The sequence below is a fragment of the Somniosus microcephalus genome, chromosome 4, assembly GCF_052327205.1.
Source record: "Somniosus microcephalus isolate GS21.2 chromosome 4, FLI_Smic_1.0, whole genome shotgun sequence".
NCBI classification, from domain to species: domain Eukaryota; kingdom Metazoa; phylum Chordata; class Chondrichthyes; order Squaliformes; family Somniosidae; genus Somniosus; species Somniosus microcephalus.
Genome location: NC_140990.1, coordinates 179,009,093 through 179,030,585, shown reverse-complemented (window position 1 = coordinate 179,030,585; position 21,493 = coordinate 179,009,093). Strand labels below are relative to the sequence as shown.

The 21,493-nt window shown below is 47.3% G+C and overlaps 1 protein-coding gene and 1 pseudogene across 1 annotated transcript; both read left to right on the top strand.

Moving 5' to 3' along the window:
- Positions 1 to 3,200: 3,200 nt before the first annotated feature.
- On the top strand, positions 3,201 to 17,802 carry LOC147120031 (UDP-glucuronosyltransferase 1A1-like). Its single transcript, XM_085985538.1, has 5 exons — positions 3,201 to 4,298; positions 4,454 to 4,585; positions 14,170 to 14,257; positions 15,374 to 15,593; positions 17,109 to 17,802. The coding sequence occupies exons 1-5, from the start codon at positions 3,450 to 3,452 to the stop codon at positions 17,395 to 17,397; spliced, it is 1,578 nt and encodes a 525-aa protein (XP_085841664.1). The 5' UTR covers positions 3,201 to 3,449; the 3' UTR covers positions 17,398 to 17,802.
- A 1,457-nt stretch (positions 17,803 to 19,259) lies between these two features.
- LOC147120030 (UDP-glucuronosyltransferase 1A1 pseudogene) lies at positions 19,260 to 19,811 on the top strand (annotated as a pseudogene).
- The last annotated feature ends 1,682 nt before the right edge of the window (positions 19,812 to 21,493 follow it).

The window sequence follows — 21,493 nt, the reverse complement described above, 5'->3', positions numbered from 1 at the left end:
AAGCTTCAGACATAGACCCAGAAGCCCAGGCTGTCAAATCTGGTCTCTGGGAAATCAGATACCCTGAGACAATAGTAACCTCAGGTCTCTAAGTATCCAGTGGAACCATCCCAGACACCAACCGCTCAACCTCATGCCACTCGGAACACCATAGAAGTAGATTAGCAACTAGAGTAAGTTAGCTGGCAAAAAGGGTAGGCATGGTGTTAAGTTGTTGCAGAAAGGGAAAATATTCCTGGCAAATGTGGAGTTGAAAGTTGTGTTGCAGGAGGTGGCCTAAGGAGGGTGGCCCTATTTGAACCTGAAGGCCACCCTGCAGTAAACGCCCAGGTATCCACTGCATGATTACAGGTCACCGGTCAGGTTGATGCTGTCATGTACCTGGCTGCAAGTAAGGAAGATGTCCGTTAGGAGCAAGGTAAAGGTACTTTTGTACCCTTTTCTCAGGCTCATCAAACATGGGACAAACTTAAGTTGTGAACTCCAACACCTTCTGCGAGGTACCATTTCAAGCACTGTGTACAGCCATTGCTCTTTTGCGCACATTCACTGTGCCTAGCTGCACAGAATACTTTTCCTCAAGTTGTCTGCGGAAGAGCAGTAAACCGATGTGAGGCGTTCAGCCTGAGGTGCTTCTCTGCAGTTAAGTGAATCTTTTTGGGGTTAGCGGCCATGGATGCAGAGAATAGCACGGTTCTCTCAAGAGTCATCCATCCAGTGTTTCTTCTCCATCAAGTAATGCAGACCTTGTGGAACGCTGCTTCCTGGGTTATGTCCGTTGATGTGCAGAGTGATATTTCAGCGGTCAGATGCCACTTGAAGAATAATTGAGTGCAAACCCTTTCTCATCACGATGGCCACAGGGTTGATACAAAGAGCCCTGATACCTGAATGGAAAGCTTGTGTGACGCTTTGCACACAATGGGAGGATAAAAACTTCCTGCTGCGGTAACCTTCAATTGTACTAGAAGCCAACCCTGATCTAGATGTCTTCAGGAAATTGTGTAGCAGATGGCAGCATTCTGGGTCAGTCTGTCTTGGGAAGCAGTGAAAGAAGTTCCAGATATCTGGACGGGTCTATTGATGGACCAAGTTAGTGATTGGTGTGGCCATATTACCTAAGGATGTGCTTTACAAGCAATTATGGTCATTTACTATCACCTTTTTCTCATCTCAATTACACAACAAATTTGTAACGCTGAACAGAATACTCGTCCTCACCTGTTTGTAAGATGTGATTTAAATGCCAGTCGCAACCAAGGCTAATGAAGGAAAATATTGGCGGAAAAAAACCCAAGTGCAAAAATAAAGAACTAGCATTTCTATAGCGCCTTTTTTGATCTCAGGACGTCCCAAAGCACTTTACAGTCAATGAAGTACTTTTGAAGCGTAGTCACTGTTGTAATATTGGAAACGCAGCAGCCAATTTGTACACAGCAAGCTCCCACAAACAGCAATGTGATAATGACCAGATCATTTTTTTTTAAGTGATGTTGGTTGAGGGATAAATATTGGCCAGGACATCGGGGAGAACTCCCCTGCTCTTCTTCGAAATAGCTGCCATGGGATCTTTTACATCCACCTGAGAGGGAAGACGGGGAAGTGGCTGAATGTCTCATCTGAAAGACGGCACTTCTGGCAGTGCCACACTCCCTCAGTACTGCACTGGAGTGTCAGCCCAGATAATGTGCTCAAGCCTATGAAGTGAGACTTGAACTCACAACCTTATGACTCAGAGGTAAGAGTGCTACCCACTGAGCCAAGGCTGACTCAAAATGGCAGACTAAGAAAACTTACTAATGTATGGAACAAAGGGCTGCAAGCGGTAACTAAAAATACACAAAATGTCTTTCTCCCTCGTGTACTTGTCTTGCTTCCCCTTAAAGTCATCTGTGCTATTCAGCTCAACTACTCCATGTGGTAACGAGTTCCACTCTGAGTAAAGAAATTTCTCCTGAATCCATTATTTGATTGAGTTTTAAATCTGTTAAATTTTCATGAGTCTGAATAATCACAACTGAGTTGGGATAGTAGATTTGTGATGTTTTTTTATTAAAAAGTGTGTTGCCAGAGTGTGACACCAGAGTATCACAGAGAGGAACGCTGCACTGTCGTACCATTTTAAATAAAAACTTCAGCTAGATTTACTTTCTTTGAGTGACAACTGTGAATTTCATGGCAGATTTGAATAAATGATTGAAATTACAGAAGGGCAGAGATCAAACCGGTCTATCCAGCAACTACTGAACTGTAAAACAGTAAGTGCTGAATAAGAGGTGTCCATTCATCCCATAGGAACAGGAGTAGACCATTCAGCCCCTCGAGCCTGTTCCGCCATTCAATTAGATCATGGCTGATCTATATCGCTACTCCATCTACCGTCTTGGTTCTGTAACCCTTAATACCCTTGCCTAACAAAATATCACTTAGTTTTGAAATTTTCAATGAAGCTTTTAAGCCAACCCATCCATCTTGCTCTGTCGTCCAGGCCATTTCAAGACCATTATAAGCATTTTTGCCTTTTTACTGCCATCATCATAAGTCCCTCTTTTTTGCGCAATGTGAAACTTGATCTAGTTCTGTTCTGAATATTTTAGCCGAGGCCATGCTCAACAGTAGATGGCAGTCTATTCCAAAGATCACAAAGAAGTTACTTGTCAAAGTTTAATCTGCAACTTCTTCAGGGTGAAACATGAAATTACGCAAAGTCAGCAGTACTTTGTTGACTTAAATTCACAGGGGGAGATCTGTTACTCTTTCATCAGCTGCGCGCTACAGGCATGTTTTTAGTAAAGTTTGTTTTTAATCATTTATCCAGTAGTTCAGTAGAGGCAGTGAGACAGAATGAAGGCAGACTAAAGAGGGTAGTAATGTAATTTCTGAAGCTATAGGGAAATCGCACAATTGGTCCAGTGTTTTAATTTTTTAAGGTGAATGCAAAAAAAACACATCAAAAATAGTGGACAAGCTTTTGAGGGTGTCGCCACTTTTGAAACCACCCCAGTATGGCTCAGCATCTTCAAGCATTAACGGGTGAACTTTGAATCTAATAGTAGATGTGTTTCTAAGAGCTCACCTGCTTAATCATTAACCCTTCTGTTTCATTCTAAAAACAAGGTCACTCTTGTTTCTCTCAATCTTTATCTTGTGAACTATATACTAACACCTTATTTCACAAAAACACAAGTTTAAAAAAAAAACACCCAGAAATCCTATGGGAACACCATTGTTTTTTTGCAGTTTTGTACCTGGGAATTAAATTGAATTGTCTGCAAATGGTTAAAAACTGATGACACAACTCCATGAATCTGAGATTAGAACGATTCCTTGCAGCTATGTGTACTTTGTGTTAGTTGGCAGCTACTTGAATCCAGTTTTAGTTAGACCTTAGCCAGCACATGTTGAAATAGCTCTGTATAGAGCACCCTGCTTACTTTTTACTTTGTAAAATGGCTTTCAGCTCTCTCAGTCTGCAAATAGGATGTCTGCTATTTCTTTTCGCATCTCTGTGGAGAGTGACTGAAAGCGGGGAACTGCTCGTGGTGCCTGTGGATGGAAGTCATTGGTTAAACCTGAAAACTCTGATGGACGAACTTGGGAAAAGAGGTCACAATGTGGTTGTTGTTGTCCCTCAGGTGAACATGAACATGGGCCCATCCCCCTACTACACAACAAAGATGTTCCCAGTGCCTTACAGCAAGGAAGAGATGGACAGCATCAAACCAAAGGTCGTCACCAACATTTCTTTCTTCCAAAGAATCAGTGCTGTTTTTGAAAAGACAATTATTCTTAGGCAGTTCTTTCTGACTACCTGTGAGAGTCTGCTGTACAACACAGAGCTGATGCAGGAGCTGGTCGACAGAAGATTTGACGCTTTACTCACTGACCCTTTCATCCCTTGCGGTGCTATTATTGCTGAGTATCTCTCGCTGCCCACTGTGAATCTGCTGCGAGGAATTCCTTGTGGTTTGGATTATTTAGCCACTCAGTGCCCTAGGCCACCCTCGTACGTGCCAAGGTTTTTCACAGGGAACACCGATCGAATGACCTTCCTCCAAAGGACAAAAAACGTGCTGGCCAGTTTATCGGAGCCATTGCTGTGCCATTTTATATATTCACCTTTTGAAGAGCTGGCCACCAAGTTCCTTCAGAGAGAGGTGACACTGGTCCAACTGCTGAGTCGTGCTTCCATCTGGTTGCTGCGGTTTGACTTCATATTTGAGTATCCGAGACCTCTGATGCCAAATATGATCCTAGTTGGAGGCATCAACTGCAAGGAGAGAAAACCTTTACCTCAGGTAGGAACAGCACTGGACAAACAGTTGTAAAGTTAGAAACATTTGTTAATTTTTTCAGCTTTTAACTGCCTTTTGATTATAGCAGAAACTAAGTAAAAAGCAAGAATTTCAATGTACCTTCGCTGTGAACTAAAGCTCCATTTTGTATGTCCCAGGAATTTGAAGATTTTGTGAACAGTTCTGGACAACATGGTGTTGTGATCTTTTCCCTGGGGTCAATGGTATCAGAATTGCCTCTTGAGATATCCAATCGTATTGCAGATGCATTGGGGAAAATTCCTCAGAAGGTGAGTGAGTGGAAACATTGAGATATATACTTATTTACTAAAAATGATTTATACAGGGTAAGAAATATGGCCTAGAAATTCAGTGGGCTGCGCCACCCGTTAGCGCCTTAAGAGGGCGCTAAGTGGGTCGGAAGCCACTGGCCACGCCTCCTGCTAAATTTAACGGGACGCTAATGGCGGCGCTAGCCGTTAGCGCTGCGCCGCTACCGATGACATCATCGGTGTGCGCAGCGTCCCGCTAGCGCCCCGATCGCGAAATTTAGATGTGCCCCCTGCTTTAACGCCGGACGCTATTTGCGACCGGTTAAGGGGGGCCTACCTGCGGTGGTAGAGGCGCTAATTAAAGGAGAGGTGTGGGGCAGCCATTTTTTTTGCTGGCTGCCTGCCAGCACCTCTCCGTGCTGCCATCCCCGGCCTCCTGAGCAACCCCCCCCGCCGCGGAGTGCCGGCTGCGTTCCAAGAGCCCAGCACTTCTCCTTGGTGCCGGGCTCTTTTGCCGGCACTTGCAATCCTCGATCGCGCTGCACAAGGCCCCTCCCCTTTAGGAAGGGGAGGAAGGCCTGCAGTGCCACAGCGCGCCGTGCTGCAGCGTGTGACGCTGCGGCACGTTGCGCAGCGATATTCAGCTGCAGCGCCCCAAGAGGGATGCGGGGCGCCTCCAGTAGCGCCGCGCTTCCCTCTGGGGCGCGCAAACTGAATTTCCGGCGGGCGGCCGCGACTGCTTCCGGGGCGCTACTTTTAGCGCCCTGGCAAGGCTGGCGCCCCAAACGGGGCGCTACTGAATTTCTAGGCCTGTAGGAATGTCTAGTTCCTATCCAAAAGACTGAGGTCCACTCAGGCGATCAAATAAACGAGGTTTAATGAAAAGTAACAGAGTTTAACGGATAACTGCAGGAGAACATCGAATATAGGTCCAGTCAGTTCGGAGGCTCCACGAGGACTGCTAGGGCAGTCCCGTGGCTGACATCATAATGTCATCACGTTTTTCCCGCCGGTGGGGGATCACGTGATGAACGGCTTAACGTCATTGCGTTTGCCCGCGCTATTAAAGTGATCATGCTCTGTACATGTAAACAGTGAAAACAAAGATACAGACTCAGGCTGCAGCCAACATATTATTAAAAGGAATTATATACAATTGATGATTGGAGTCCCTTAGTGGCTCCGCCACATGCGCCCCCCCAGAATTGTCTTTAATAGCAAAAGTAAAACGGCGAGGAGGCCTGAGAAGCCTGTCAGATCGACTTCTGTAGCCTTGAAGTGGAAGCTGATGGACGGTGGGCGAGCTGGCGGGCGGTTGCGTTTGATCTGGCACGGCGACTGTGGGCGGTCGGCCACGTTTCGGCAGTTGTGCGATCTCGACTGGGCGGTCAAGGTCCAAGTGAGCCGGCTTCAACTGGTCAACCGAAATGTGGTCCGGTTTACCTCCAACATCGACTGAAAAAGATTTGTCTCCCGGCTCTATCACATGGAAAGGACCAGTGTAAGGGGGTTTGAGCGGGTCCCGATGAGCGTCGTGGCGGATAAACACATAGTCGGCGTTCTTCAGCTCAGCTGGGACGTGGGAGCTCTGCAAGCCGTGATGCGACGTAGGCACTGGAGCGAAACTTCTGGCTGCCTCCTGGTGGCTGATGAGCTGCTGGGACGCGGACCATGGCTCTGTTGGAGATGGAAGGAAATCTCCTGGTACGCGTAGCGGCTGGCCATATATGAGCTCCGCCGAGGACGATTGAAGATCTTCTTTAGGTGCCGTACGAAGACCCAAAAGGACCCATGGAAGCCTGCCCACCCAGCCCACGCCTTGAAGGCTGGCTCGCAGTGTGGATTTGGGCGACCTGTGGAATCGTTTGCTCAGGCCGTTCGCCTGTGGATGGTAGGCGGTGGTGCGATGTAGCTTGACGCTGAGCCCCTGAGCCACAGCATTCCAGAGCTCCGAAGAAAACTGCGGCCCACGATCGGATGAGATATCCGCCGGTACCCCGAAGCGGGCGACCCAAGAGGAGATGAATGCCCTGGCGACATCTGCGGAAGTGGTGGAAGACAGGGGAACCGCCTCCGGCCATCGAGTGGTGCGGTCCACCATTGTAAGAAGATAAGTAAACCCGTGCGAAGGCGGAAGTGGCCCCACCAGGTCCACATGCACATGATCAAACATACATTCCAGAGTGGCGAAAGTGGCCAATGGAGCTTTGACGTGACGCTGCACCTTGGCCTTTTGGCAGACCACGCAGGTGTTGACCCAGTCACGAACATCCATGTGCATGCCCCGCCACACGAATTTGGACGACATCAGCCATTGCGAGGCCTTCATGCCAGGGTGCGACAACCCGTGGATAGCGTCAAAAACTTTTCGGCACCAGGCGACCGGGACGATAGGGTGAGGATCTCTTACGGAGACGTCGCAGAGTAGCGTAGTGCCCGCGGCATGGAATTTGACGTCGGCCGCTTGGAGGCTAGAGGGGTTGGTTCTGTAAGATTGGACCTCCGGATCCAAGGCTTGATCCGCAGCCATGAGGGCATAGTCGATGCCGAGCTGGACTGCATGAACGGTTGCGCGGGAGAGGCAATCCGCCACCAGGTTGTCCTTACCGGACACATGCTGAATGTCAGTGGTGAATTCTAAGATAAACGTCAACTGACGTTGCCGAGCTGACCACGGTTCGGCGGTCTTGGCCATAGCGAACATTAGTGGCTTATGGTCCACAAAAGCCGTGAACGGACGTCCCTCTAGCAAGAACCGGAAATGGCGGATGGACAGAAAAAGGGCCAGCAACTCCCGGTCAAACGTGCTGTACTTTTGTTCATTTCGCCGTAGTTGATGGCTGAAAAACGCCAGCGGTTGCCACGTCCCATGCACCCACTGTTCCTGCACTGCGCCGATGGCGTAGTCTGACGCGTCGGTGGTAAGGGCGATGCTGGCACCTGGCAGCGGGTGTGCCAGCATGGTTGCGTTGGCTAAAGCGCCTTTTGTGTCAACGAACGCCCGGTCCATGTCGACCGTCCAGCTGATCGGATCCTTGCCGGACTTGCCCTTGAGGGCCTCGTACAGGGGCTGCGTGAGCAGAGCTGCATTAGGGACGAACCGGTGATACAAATTTACCATCCCGAGGAACTCCTGCAGGGCCTTGATGGACTGCGGGCGTGGGAACGAAGTAACTGCCTCCACCTTCGTTTGCAGGGGAATTGTGCCGTCTGATGTGATGCGATGGCCTAAAAAATCAATCTGCTGCAGGCCGAACTGGCACTTGGCCGGGTTGATGATCAAGCCGTGTTGACTGAGGTGTCGAAAGAGGGTGCGCAAATGGCAGATGTGCTCCTCTTTATTAGGGCTGGCGATGAGGATGTCGTCGAGGTAGACGAATAGAAACTTGAGGTCCCGAAGCACGGAGTCCATCAAGCGCTGGAAAGCCTGTGCAGCGTTCTTCAATCCAAACGGCATCTGCAGAAATTCAAACAGGCCGAATGGGGTGATGACTGCAGTTTTCGGGATGTCTTGCGGGTGTACGGGGACCTGGTGGTAGCCACGGACAAGGTCGACTTTTGAAAAAATGGTATTTCCCGCCAAATGTGCAGAGAAATCCTGAATATGAGGGATCGGGTACCGATCAGGAGTAGTGGCGTCGTTCAGGCATCAGTAGTCGCCGCAAGGCTGCCATCCGCCACCAGGTTTCGGAACAATGTGGAGAGGCGAAGACCAGGGACTATTCGACCGGCGAATAATCCCTAACCGCTCCATCGTGTCGAACTCCGCTTTCGCAGCCGCGAGCTTGCCAGGTTCGAGGCGCCGGGCCCGTGCGTAGACCGGGGAGCCAGTAGTGGTGATGTGATGTTCGACACCATGTTTCGTGGCCGTGGAAGAGAAAGTGGGTCTGGTCAGGTCTGGGAAATCTCCGAGGAGGCGAGTGAAGTCATCCGGAGGTGGGGACGCGCAGGAGACAGTGCGCGCCACGGTGTTACTGCGGTAGCACGGGATGGAGTGAAAAGTGGCCGCATTGATCAACCGGTGGTGCCGTACATCCACCAGGAGGCCGTTGGCGCACAAAAAATCCGCCCCGAGGATGGCTTGAGAGACTTTGGCCGTGATGAAATCCCAGCGAAACCGTTGGCTGCCGAAGCACACCTGGACCCGTTGGCTTCCGAAGGTCCGAATGGCCCCGCCATTAGCCGCCTGGAGGGAGGGGCCGTGCCCCCCAACTTGTAGATCAAGATTTGACGCGGGTAGGATGCTACACTGCGCCCCGGTGTCGCAAAGGAAATGTCGACCAGATAGGGAATCGTTGATGAAGAGGAGTTTACCCGAATTACCGATTGCCATCGCAGCCGCGGGGCGTTCGTTATAACCGTTCCTCTTTCGACAGGATGGCTGCTGTTTTCTTTTGAGCGAAAAGCTGCAGGGAGGGCGGCAGCGTCTTGCTTTCGCGCCAAAACGGGCGTGGTAGAAGCACAAACCCGCAGGTTGAGGGGCTGGAGCGGCGTCTGTGGGGGATGGGCGCCTCGTGGCCGCGCCGTACTGCTGTGTCACCGTGGCAGCCAGCTCTGCGCAGTCGGTGACTTCCGACATGGCTAGGGCAGCTTGAACTTGCTCCGGTAGCTGGCTGAGGAATAGCTCCCTGAAGAGGAAGCATTCTGGTTCGGAGCCCAGGAGCGTGAGCATTTGGCTCATGAGCTCGGACGGCTTGGAGTCCCCGGGGCCGGGTATATTGAGCAGCCGGCGGGCGTGCTCCGACTTCGTGAGCCCGAAGACCTGTAACAACCGCGCCTTTATCGTATCATACTTGCGATCTTCTGGTGGATTACCAAGCAGGCTGACGATCCGCGAGGCTGTGGCACTGTCGAGGGCGGAGACCACGTGATAGTAATGGGTCTGATCCGCAACGATGTTCCTGATTGCGAACTGGGCTTCAGCCTGGATGAACCACGCGGCTGGCTGTTGCTCCCAGAACTGTGGTAGCGTCAAAGCAACGGCATTCGATTCCATGTTCAGTAACTTCTGCGAAAACCGTTCGCAAAAGTCGGGGTCACCAATGTAGGAATGTTTAGTTCCTATCCAAAAGACTGAGGTCCACTCAGGCGTTCAAATAAACGAGGTTTAATGAAAAGTAACAGAGTTTAACGGATAACTACAGGAGAACATCGAATATAGGTCTAGTCAGTTCAGAGGCTCCACGAGGACTGCTAGGGTGGTCCCGTGGCTGACATCATGACGTCATCACGTTTTTCCCGCCGGTGGGGGATCACGTGATGAACGGCGTGACGTCATCGCGTTTGCCCGCGCTATTAAAGTGATCGCGCTCTGTACATGTAAACAGTGAAAACAAAGATACAGACTCAGGCTGCAGCTAACATATTATTAAAGGGAATTATATACAATTGATTGGAGTCCCTTAGTGGCTCCGCCACAGGCCTATATTTTCAAGACAAATTATAAACATGCTTTACAACTTCATTAAACTGCCCTGTTAGTTTACAGCTACCTCTAAGTCTGAAGGTCGTGGGTTCAAGTTCCACGGAAGAGATTTGAGCACAAAATCTGGGCTGGCACTCGCAGTACTGAGGGACTGCTGCACTATCCGAGATGCCTTCTTTTGGATAAAAAGTTAAACCAAGTTTTCAGGCGGATGTAAAAGATCCCACAGCACTATTTCAAAGAAGAGCAAGGGAGTTCTCCCCGGTGTCCTGGCAAACATCCTATCCCTCAACAAACATCACCAAAAAACAGATTATCTGGTCATTATCACATTGCTGTTTGTGGGAGCTTGCTGTGCGCAAATGGGCTGCCGCGTTTCCTACATTACAACAGTGACTACACTTCAAATGTACTTTTTTGGATGTAAAACGCTTTGGGACGTCCTGAAGTTGTGAAAGGCACTATAGAAATGCAAGGCTTTCTTTCTTTCACAAACTGCAGTATAAGCACAGGACAGAAAATTCTGAAATGTGGAACAAAACCATAACTAACCAAAAAATCAAATATTTAAATGTTTTAGAATTTATAGGAAAAATGTGAAAAAATAGATTTTTTGTCTATGGTTTTACTTAGTTTTAAACACAGCCATATAAAATTATTTAAATGCCTGCACCCGATGTTCCCGTTAAGCTGCACGGCCGTTGTGGAGGTCCCGCGCAGGTCGCTCAATGGCTTTATAATGGAAAAACCACGCATGTGTGATCATTTGAATGGGCCACGCAGTCCCATAAAGGAGCCCCGCACCCAAAAAACAATTAGCAGGAACAGTGCCTGCATCTTCATTAAGACCAGCATATGAACATACGAAAAAGATGAACAGAAAGACCAGTTGGCTTATTGAATCCGTCCCATTCAGCTGTGTCACAAAGAGGCGAGGCAACCATTAATGCTCCCCATCCACCACCAGCCATGCAATCCCCTGGGAAAGGCAGATATACGGGTTAAAATAATCCCTAGGTTATTTCAGGGAAAACAGAATTCTCGGAAATTTTTCTCTGACCTGCAAAGAAATAAAAGAATCACTTTAGAACCCTAGAATCGTACAGCACAGAAGGGGGCCATTCGGCCCATCGTGCCTGTGCCAGTTCTTTGAAAGGGCTATCCAATTAGTCCCACTCCCCCGCTCTTTCCTCATAGCCCTGGAAAATTTTACCCCTTCAAGTATATTTCCAATTTCCTTTTGAAAGTTATTGGGGGAAAAATTCAGTTGGTTTGCGCCTCCCGTTAGCGTCTTAAGAGGGCGCTAATGGGGCGCAAAGCAATTAGCGCCCGTGCGCGGCGATGTTTGCGCCGCTCACGAAAATAACTTGATATTTTGCGGCGGTGCTAAACACTACCGCCACGATCTCCTGCGCCGGCAGATTGTGACGTCAGTCGAGTGTGCAACACCCCGGTAGTGCCCTGGACTGGATATTGAGTGGTGCCCCGTGCCTTACCGCCTGCCGCTAGCAACGACAGGTTGAGGGGAGCGTTTTGCAGTCAGGAAGGGACTGGGGGAGCGCTCTTTAAAGGTGACCGCTTCCTGCCTTTTTTGTTGGTGACATTTTTGCACCACGCATTCTGAGAGAGAGAGAGGGAGACTTCTGGAGAGATTCAACACTGTGTAAAGGAGTTTTGGGTACTGAGCAGCACTTTGCAGGTTCATTTTGATTTGCCCTTCCTTGTATCGATTTATAAGAGACTTTGGGGGCTGCACTCTGAGCTCTTTCCCTGGGTCTCTCCATTGTTCTTTCCAGCAGATTTGATGTACAGGTCTCTCCAGACCAAGATTCAAGGCTGCAATGAACAGGGTGTGGATGGAGAGCAAGATCAGCCCTCCCCTTTAAGAACTGGCCGGCGCCATTGTGTCTGTGTTCCATTGCTGACTGATATCACAGCGCTTTGAGGTAGCGCCTCGCTCCTTGGCCTTTGCGCCTTTAGACAGGTGTGAAGCGCCTGCTTTAGCGCTCCAATCACCTCCAGGGGCGATAAAAGCCAAGTTTGCAGTCGGAGGCGATAATTAGCGCCAGGTGCTAAACTTTGTGCACGGCCAATAATCGTTCCCCAAATGGGGCGATACTGAATTTTTCCCCCATTGAATCTGCTTCCATCACCCTTTCAGGCAGTGCATTCCAGATCATCATAACTTGCTGTGTAAAAAAAAATTCTTCTCATCTCACCTTTGGTTCTTTTGCCAATTACCTTAAACCTGTGTCTCTGGTTACTGACCCTTCTGCCAATGGAAACAGTTTCTCCTTATTTACAATCAAAACCCTTCATGATTTTGAACACCTCTATTAAATCTCCCCTTAACCGTCTCTGCTTTAAGGAGAACAAACCAGTGATTTTTATAAAGGTTTAGCATAACTTTCTTGTTTTATACACTATGGCCGCAATTTTGCCAGTGCTCAGAGGGCGGGTCAGAGGTTAAAGTCGTTTTGATTGCCAGCGGGTTCCGAACCCACCTTCAAACAACCTACCCAAGTGTTGGGTCCCCGATTTGCGAATGGACCTGACAGCTAGCGGCAGGAAACGGATTAAAGGCAATTAACGGCCTATTAACAGGTACTTGTGAGCAATTTTCAGGGTCTTTTTCAATTTTTCAGCTTCTGGGTCGGGTTTTACGACATCCGGACAATACGCCAAGTAAGTGTGGCATGTTGTGAGTCTGGTCTGATGTGTGTGAAAAGATGACAGCTGCAGAAGTGGTGTCAAGGATGCCGTGTTGCACATGGTGAATTTCAGAGCAAAGAAAATGTTGATTACTACATCTTTAATACATATACAGATTTCTTTAGCTTACAAGTTTTTAAATCCAACAGTATGTCCAGTGCCACCTCATTGGGGGTACCTCTCTCACCATTGACAGATCGCTTCTGTCATCTCACCTGCAGCTGCCATCTATTCCAGCAACATCGGAGCCAATGAAACAGTCAGACCTTGGTTCTCCGAATCCTTCCCCAATCATCCCCAACACCAACATTACCAACCTTCGCCATCATCACCTGATGCTGCACTGGACACAGGGCATCAGCCCCTGACAAAATTGTTGGCCGGGAGGCCAGCAATGGCATCACTATGGCCAGACTTTCTTCACTTGATGCTGTAAACCCTGGCTGCCACATGATGCGCCAGGTTGACACCATCCCACACCAGCACCGTGAAGCATCCCTTTAATGTCCAAGCCATTCCATGCACACACATCGCTATAGCGGGGTGGCGGGGGTGGGGAGTAATGACTGAACAATCACTGGAACTCAGTAAGAGACTTCTCAATGTACGCTCAGACCTGTCCAATAAGGGGCATTTTTTGAAAAAGAGAGTTCACTGTATGACAACACATTGCCAGAAACTTCACATGGACATTGGCTAAACCTCTCAAGTGCCCACCCTTGTTTTGTTAGTTGGTATGCTTGCAGTAGAATGAGGGTGAGTGTGAGGGGTGGCTAGTGAAATGGGGAAGTGATAAAGTAGATAGAGAGGGTTGGGTGGAGGTGCAAGGTAAGCTGGCATACTGGGGAGGTCTTTACTGCCCTTGGAAGGGAAGAGAACCTCCCTGCATACTGTGACTCCCTCCATAAGCATATGGGGTGAGTCATTGGAGAGCCTGGGTGCAAGGGTTCACCTTTGTGCAGTGATTGTCAGTGTTTTCAGCACTTCAGTGCTGTCAAACACTGAAAAATCAACTGTCAAAATAAAATTGTGCCTTGTCCCTTTAAGGAAACTGGCAGATGTTGCGTTATCAAATGATGTCATCAGACCCGCTTCCTGTTAATTGGCCAATCGAGGGAAAATCACATCTGTAGAGTGGAGGCAACTGGGGGCGGGACTGAAACCCGGAAACCAGCTGACCCGCCCCCATCCCGACACTGCTGAGAAAATTGCGGCCTATGTCTCTATTTGAAGCCAAGAATGCCTTTTTAACCGCCTTATCAACTTGTCCTGTCACTTTCAAAGATTTCTGTATGAAAACCCCCCAGGTCTCTCTGTTTCTGTACCCCCTTTAAAATTGTACCATTTAATTTAGTTAACTGTTCACTTTTTCTTGATCCTTTTCTAATTCACGCTTTCTCTTTTTCTGCCTCACTTTTTTCTCTCCATTTCTGGTAACTCAGCACTGTTGTCTCTTTTGTTAAAGGTGCTGTGGAGATATACTGGAAAGACTCCTACTACACTGACGCCAAACACAAAACTAGTAAAATGGCTACCACAGAACGACCTACTAGGTAAGATGCTAATCCGTCATTTATCTGGACTTACCAAAAATGGTTGTCTAATGGACAGTGAGCTTGGTTCAATTAATGTTTTTCAGACTGGCAAATGGGAGCCCTGGTCTGCTCCAGGAATTGGAGCTGTGATCTCTCTTGTTTTCCATTGATATTAAATGATTTAGGCATCAGTATAAGAGGAACGATACTGGAGTTTGCTAATGATACCAACTTAGGGGTTAAAGAAAGAACTTGTATTTATACAGCACCTTCCGTGACCTCAGGATGTCTCAAAGTGCTTTACAACCAATGAAGTACTTTAGAAGCGTAGTCACTCTTGTAATGTAGGAAACGTGGCAACCAATTTGTGCACAGCAAGGTCCCACAAACGCAATGTGGTAATGGCCAGATAATCTGTTTCTGGTGGTGTTGGTTGAGGGATAAATATTGGGTAGGACACCAGGGAGAACTCCCCTGCTCTTCATCAAAAATAGTGCCCTGGGATCTTTTACATCCACCTGAGCGGGCTTGGTTTAATGTCTCATCTGAAAGACGGCACCTCTGACAGTGCAGCGCTCCCTCAGTACTGCGCTAGAGTGTCAGCCCAGATTTCGCGCTCAAGTCTATGGAGTGGGTCTTGAGCCCACAACCTTCTGATGTGAAAGATTAGCTCGCCAACAGCTTAAAAAGCTAGTTTTAACCTAAAGCCCAATTTCTAAAGATGCTCATGAATTCAGAGTGGTTCACACTGTGGCCGCACTCAATCTCAGTCTGGTGTTCACCTGCAAGTGATGAGGTATGTAGTCTATACAGCCTGGCTTTACTTTGGAGTGACTAATGTTCATTCTGTTCTTGCTACAATGAATGGGTCAGGGAATCTACCCTCTCCCTTGAATTAGTGAGGCTGTTGACTGGGAAAACAAAATTACAGTATTAGCTGCCTGTTTTAGGCCGTCTGTAAGATTTCTAATTTATTCTAAACCTCGGAGATGCTGGTTGAATCACCTCACTGTTTTCACTACCTAGCTCCTTTCTGCAGCAGGTTCCATAAATTATTGAAAATAACTGTGTAGTCAAGCTTTCAATGAATCTCAGTAATGTTTACTTTCTTTGTTTCACCCTTCTGTGAACCAGGACATCCCAAAACAAGAGCCTTCATCACCCATGGAGGGACCAATGGAATCTATGAGGCCATCTGCAGTGGTGTACCATCTGTCATGTTACCATTATTTGGGGATCAAGGATATAATGTAGAACACATGATAGCTCGTGATGCTGGTATCGACCTGGATATAGAACGTATGAGCTCCCATGATCTAGTTAATGCATTAAATACAGTTATCAACGATACCAGGTCAGTAAAATGAATGATTCCAATCTTACTTTAAGAAAGAAAGACTTGCATTTATGTAATACAAGCAGAAAATGCTGGAAATACTCAGCAAGTCGGGCAGCATCTGTGGAGAGAGAAACAGAGTTAACGTTTCAGGCTGATGACCTTTCATCAGACCTGAAAGTCTTCTGATCATACCTGGCCCCATAAACTGCGTCAGCTGTTTTAAATCTTTCAGTAGCACCCTTTTCCCCCATTCCCATTAATAACCTTTACCTCAGACCTGAAACGTTAACTCTGTTTCTCTTTCCACAGATGCTACCTGACCTGCTGAATGTTTCCAGCATATTCTGTTTTTATTTCAGATTTCCAGCATCTGCAGCATTTTGCTTTTGTACTTGCATTTATATAGCACCTTTCACGACCTTAGGACGTCCCAAAGCATCTTACAGCCAATGAAGTACTTTTGAAGTGTAGTCACTGTTGTAATGTAGGAAACTCAGCAGCCAATTTGCGCACAGCAAGGTCCCACAAACAGCAATGTGATAATGGCCAGATCATGATTATTTTTAGTGATGTTGGTAGAGGGATAAATATTGGCTCCTGCTCTTATTCGAATAGTGTCATGGATCTTTTACGTCCACATGAGAGGGCAGACGGGGCCTCAGTTTAACATCTCACCCGAAAGATAACACCTCCAAAAATGCAGCACTCCCTCAGTATTGCACTGGGGTGTCAGCCTAGATTATGTTCTCAAATCTCTTCCTGGGTCTTATGAACCCACAACCTTCTGACTCAGAGGTGAGAGTGCTACCCACTGAGCCAAGGCTGACACATAAAAATGGTTCTGTAACAAAGGACTCACTGATTTGATTTTTTTAAATGACAACTATGGAATCAAACAGATTGATGATAGCTGCTTTGAATTTAATGGAAGCTTTTTGAATGTAGTGGAGTAAATCAGATATCGTCGAGCGCAACCCGAAAGAAAGTTTGCAGCAGATTTCTCTATCCATTTCTATGAAATAAAATATGTGTTAAAAGCTAGGCCCAAGTTCCTTTCCCACCTATCCTGAGTTTGAGTGGTTTTAGATGTGAATCTCTGAGCTTCAGAGAGGCACCATACCCACACGCAATTTATAGTGGAGTATCAATCTCCCGGCTCCCTGATAGATACCCGGTTCTGATATGCAGTAGTGCTTTTTAAAAATAAATTATCTCCCAGTATCTCTGCATCAGTGTAAATCTTGATAAGCTCCTTGGCCAGAAAGGCGAGTGACTACAGCGTTCTCATCCTCTTATATTATTCTCCTAATTATGGTCCATTCAGCATTGTTTTGCCATGATGGTTTACAGAGAGACTTCCAGCTTTGGCTCATGATCCATTTTGAGATTAAATGCATTACATGGTTCTTGAGGACAGCTTTACGGCAGCTGCCTGTTGTATCTCTTCTGTGCCTAATGTACACTGCTTCTATCCCCTAACACTGTGCCTATCAATTTGAAAATAATTTTTACTTTCCTCTTCTGTTGTAGATACAAAGAAACCATGCTAAAGCTGTCTTCACTGCACAAGGATCGTTTAGTTGAGCCAATGGAACTCTCTGTCCATTGGATGGAATTTGTGATGAAGCACAGAGGGGCAGAGCATTTACACCCTGCAGCTCATGATCTTAACTGGATCCAGTACTACTGTCTGGATGTCATTGGTGTGCTTCTAGTCTCTGTGGTGGCCGCCATGTGCTTAATGTTTAAGTGTTGCTCGTTTTGCTGCAAGAGATGTTTGTGTGGATCGAGGAATCAGATGAAGAGAAAATCAGATTAAAGTGGACATTAATCATTCCCATCTTTGACTATTTGAAGAGTAGCCTTGCCGCTGTAACTGGTTAAAGGATAACTTAATCCAAGTAAAACAAACTCTGCTTATTCCTCCCAGTCCATGAATGGTAGCGGGGGGGGGGGGGGGGGAGAGGGTAATCAATGTTACTTGTATCACTTTGTGCATTTGGATTCTCTTTATTCTTAGCACTCTGCAGGTGAGTTGGATTCTGAATGTTCAGTAAATGAGTTTCTGATTTCAGTTTGAACCTAAATCCCATGAGGATGAATGGAAGGATTTTCAGCATTTTTATGATTGTTAATATTCACCACCACATAGTTTGCAAGACAGTGCAAACACTGAAATAGGAATGTGGGTCAGCAGTGTGTCGATTAAAACACCATAATTCTGTCTAACGAACAAGGATCTTTATTTTCAGTTTTACTGATTTTTGTCTGAAAATGAGCAGGTTCAGCAAATTCTCATTCTCAGATTCTTGATGTGTTTGACTTTCATGAGATTTGGTTCTGTGCAGATTTCCTAACTGCATATGGCAATGAAGCGCACCAGACACTATGATGCTTACTCTTACTGCCCCTACAGTACACCCTCAAAGGAATTTTAAATATATTTTACATTTATTTTGTATGTAAGTCAGACAAGAGATAATGATATCTTCATTATTTATTCCATCTCCTGTGGTACTGATCGAAGTTTGAACCAACAGGACTGGACAAATGAGCATGTGCAAAAGATGAGGAGGTTCCAGTGTGTGTGATTGTGGCTGAATTTGAACTGCGTGCCAAAAGAGTGGGAAATCTGTATAGAGAAATAAAAACCACAACGTAAAAAAAGTCAAAAACAAAGATTAAAAGGGAGAAATGTCGAGGTCCCCGAAACAAACAGGCCTGTGGAAAGAAACAGTAGTGTAGCAATATGGAATATCATAGAAGTAAAATTAACTTTCTTAATTTGAAGGGGAAAATATAAAAATAAGGGTTTGTCATTTGATAAATGTTTTGTAAGGCACATTCATCTGGGTTAGAAATAAAAATGGCAGTTGAAACTACTTTAGAAAACTGAATACAGTGACAGCTAACAATAGATTTACTCCGAGCAGAGCACCCACAATCCTCTATTCAAGTTCCAGCATCGCTATGACACTGGTATCGACCTGAAGATTGCTCAGGTATGTTGTATTTACAATGATAAATCTAACCCCAGCCAATTGCTGCCCCGTCAAGCTCCTCCCAATTGCCAGTAAAGTGATGGAAGTAGTCAACAATAGTGCTATCAAACAACACCTACTTACCAATCACCTGCTCACTGACGATTAGTTCAGGTTCTGCTAGAGCCACTTAACTCGGACCTCATCATAGCGGTGATCCAGACTCTGATGTAAGAGCTGAATACCAGGGGAGAGGTGAGAGTAGCCGCCCTCGGTATTAAGGTTACACAACATGGCACCAAAAAACTCTGGGAAAATGGTGGTCAATCCTCCAATGGTTGGAGTCATATTCTACACAAAGGAAAATGGTCATGGTGGTTAGAGCCCAAACAAGCACCGCAGCCTGTGGACATCGCTGCAGGAGGCCGTCAGGAAAGTCTCCTTAGCTTAATCATCTTCAGCTGCTTCACCAATGACCTACCCTCTGTCATAAGATCACTGGGGCTGTTCACTGTTGACTGCAACAGTATTCTTGGGACTCACCAAGAAGCTTAACTGGACTAGCCATATTGACATTGTGGCTTCAATAGCAGGGCAAAAGCTGGGTACTCTGCAACAGATAGTTCATCTCAAGACTCTCAAAGCCTTTCCACCGTTTTTCAAGGCTCAAGTCAGGAATGTGATGGAATGATGTTCCCAGATGGACAGCATCAAACCAACGGTCTTCACCAACATGGCTTTCTTCCAAAGAATCAGTGCTGTTTTTGAAAGGACAAGTGTTCTTAGGCAGTTCGTGCTGACTACCTGTGAGAGTCTGCTGTACAACACACAGCTGATGCAGGAGCTGGTCGACAGAAGATTTCACGCTTTCTGACTGACCCTTTCATCCCTTGCGGTGCTATTATTGCTGAGTATCTCTCGCTGCCCACTGTGAACCTGCTGCGAGGAATTCCTTGCGGTTTGGATTATTTAGCAACTCAGTGCCCCAGGCCACCCTCGTACGTGCCAAGGTTTTTCACAGGGAACACCGATTGAATGACCTTCCTCCAATGGACAAAAAAAATGTGCTGGCCAGTTTATCGGAGCCATTGCTGTGCCATTTCATATATTCACCTTTTGAAACTCTGGCCACCAAGTTCCTTCAGAGAGAGGTGACACTGGTCCAACTGCTGCGTTGTGCTGGTTGCTAGGTCTGACTTCATGGGGGCAATTTTACTAGGTGGAAAACAGGCAGGTGGGCAGTTTAAATCGCCCAGGTTATTTACCTGCTGGAAGTAAGGGGACGCTAAATAAATACTCGAGGGAGAAAGGAATAGAAGGTTGGTCTGATAGGGTTGGATGAAGCGGGGTGGGAGGCGGCTGCTGTGAAGTACAGACACTGTCATAGACCAGTTGGGCCGAATGGCCTGTTCCTGTGCTGTACATTCTGTGTAAAGCTGCCAGGATCCCAACACTGAAAATTTAAACCTAGAACAGGCGGCAAGGACACCCGGCCAGAAACAGACACAAGGATCAATGCCAACGACTCCTGGTGCTTTCTCCAGGGCAAATCACAGGAAGATTGCTCTCGTGACATCAACAGGGAAGAGTGCTAATTTTGCTGGATGCGAAAACTGCTGACTCTGGGAAAATATTAAACAGGCAGAGTGAGTGAAGGAGCAACGGGTTTTGCTGAGCTGCTGCAGGATTGACCTCCTCACTACCGATTTACATGGTAAAAATATAACCTTTGGTTTGAACTAAATCCATAAACACGCCAATGAATCACAAACTCTGGTTTAATTTGTAATTGCCATACCTAATTGCTACGTTAATGTTTATGGGAATAGAAGTGTTGAAGCCTAATCTACAATCACTAACACACATCTTGTAGTGTTGCATAAATACTCCAATAGGTGCTGTTGTGTAAAAAGTGTTAGAATGAAAATTAATTACAACCAAACAGGACATTTTGTGGCTTCATCGACAAAAAAGATCAGTACATAGTGACACCAAGGGGATAAAAATTGGGTAGCGCCCCCTTTGGGGCACTACCTTCGCCGGGCTCTAATTTTAGCGCCCCAAAAAAGTTAGCACCTCCACGGCCGATTTACCCAGGTAATGCCCCGAGAGACAGGAGGGGCACTACTGGAAGCGCCCCGCATCCCTCTTGGGGCGCCGCGGTACTGCAGGCCTTCCTCCCCTTATTAAAGGGGAGGGGCCTGGCGCAACGCATTCCAGCGCTCAGCTGGACCACCAGAGATTGGGAGTGCCGGCAAACGAGCCCGGCACTCAAGAGGGGTGCCGGGCTCATGGAGAGCAGTAACGGGGGCAGGTGCTGGCAGGTGGCCAGCTACAAAAATGTCCGCCCGCCACCTTCCCTTTAACTAGCGCCACCCCGGCCGCAGGTAGGCCCCCCTGACCCCAGCAGACATAGTGTCCGGTGGTAAGTCGGGGGGGCACCACCCAATATTACAGCCGGGATGCGAGCAGGGCGCTGCGCACGGCGATGACATCATTGCCGGCGATGCTAACAGTTAGCGGCGCCGCTAACCTCCCGTTGAATTTTGCGGGAGGCGTTAGCGCTAGTTGATTTGCACCCCATTAGCACCCCCATGGGGCCGAATTTAGCCCCCCAACCAAGTCTTCATTCCATTTCTGCACACGTGTTTGCTTAAGCAGATAACTGCTTTCCACCCACTGCACCACAGATGCTGACCTCAACAGTGTTCACAGACCATGTGCTAACCAAATATGCGGGCATGCTTCTGGAATGTTCCAGACTGCTATATAATATTGATAGAAAATGCTGGTAATACTCAGCAGGTCAAGCAGCACGTCAGAACCCAGGTCACAGACCTGAAACATTAACTCTCTCTCTTTCCACAGATGTTGCCTGACCTGCTGAGTATTTCCAGCATTTTCTGTTTTTATTTCTGATTTCCAGCATCTGCA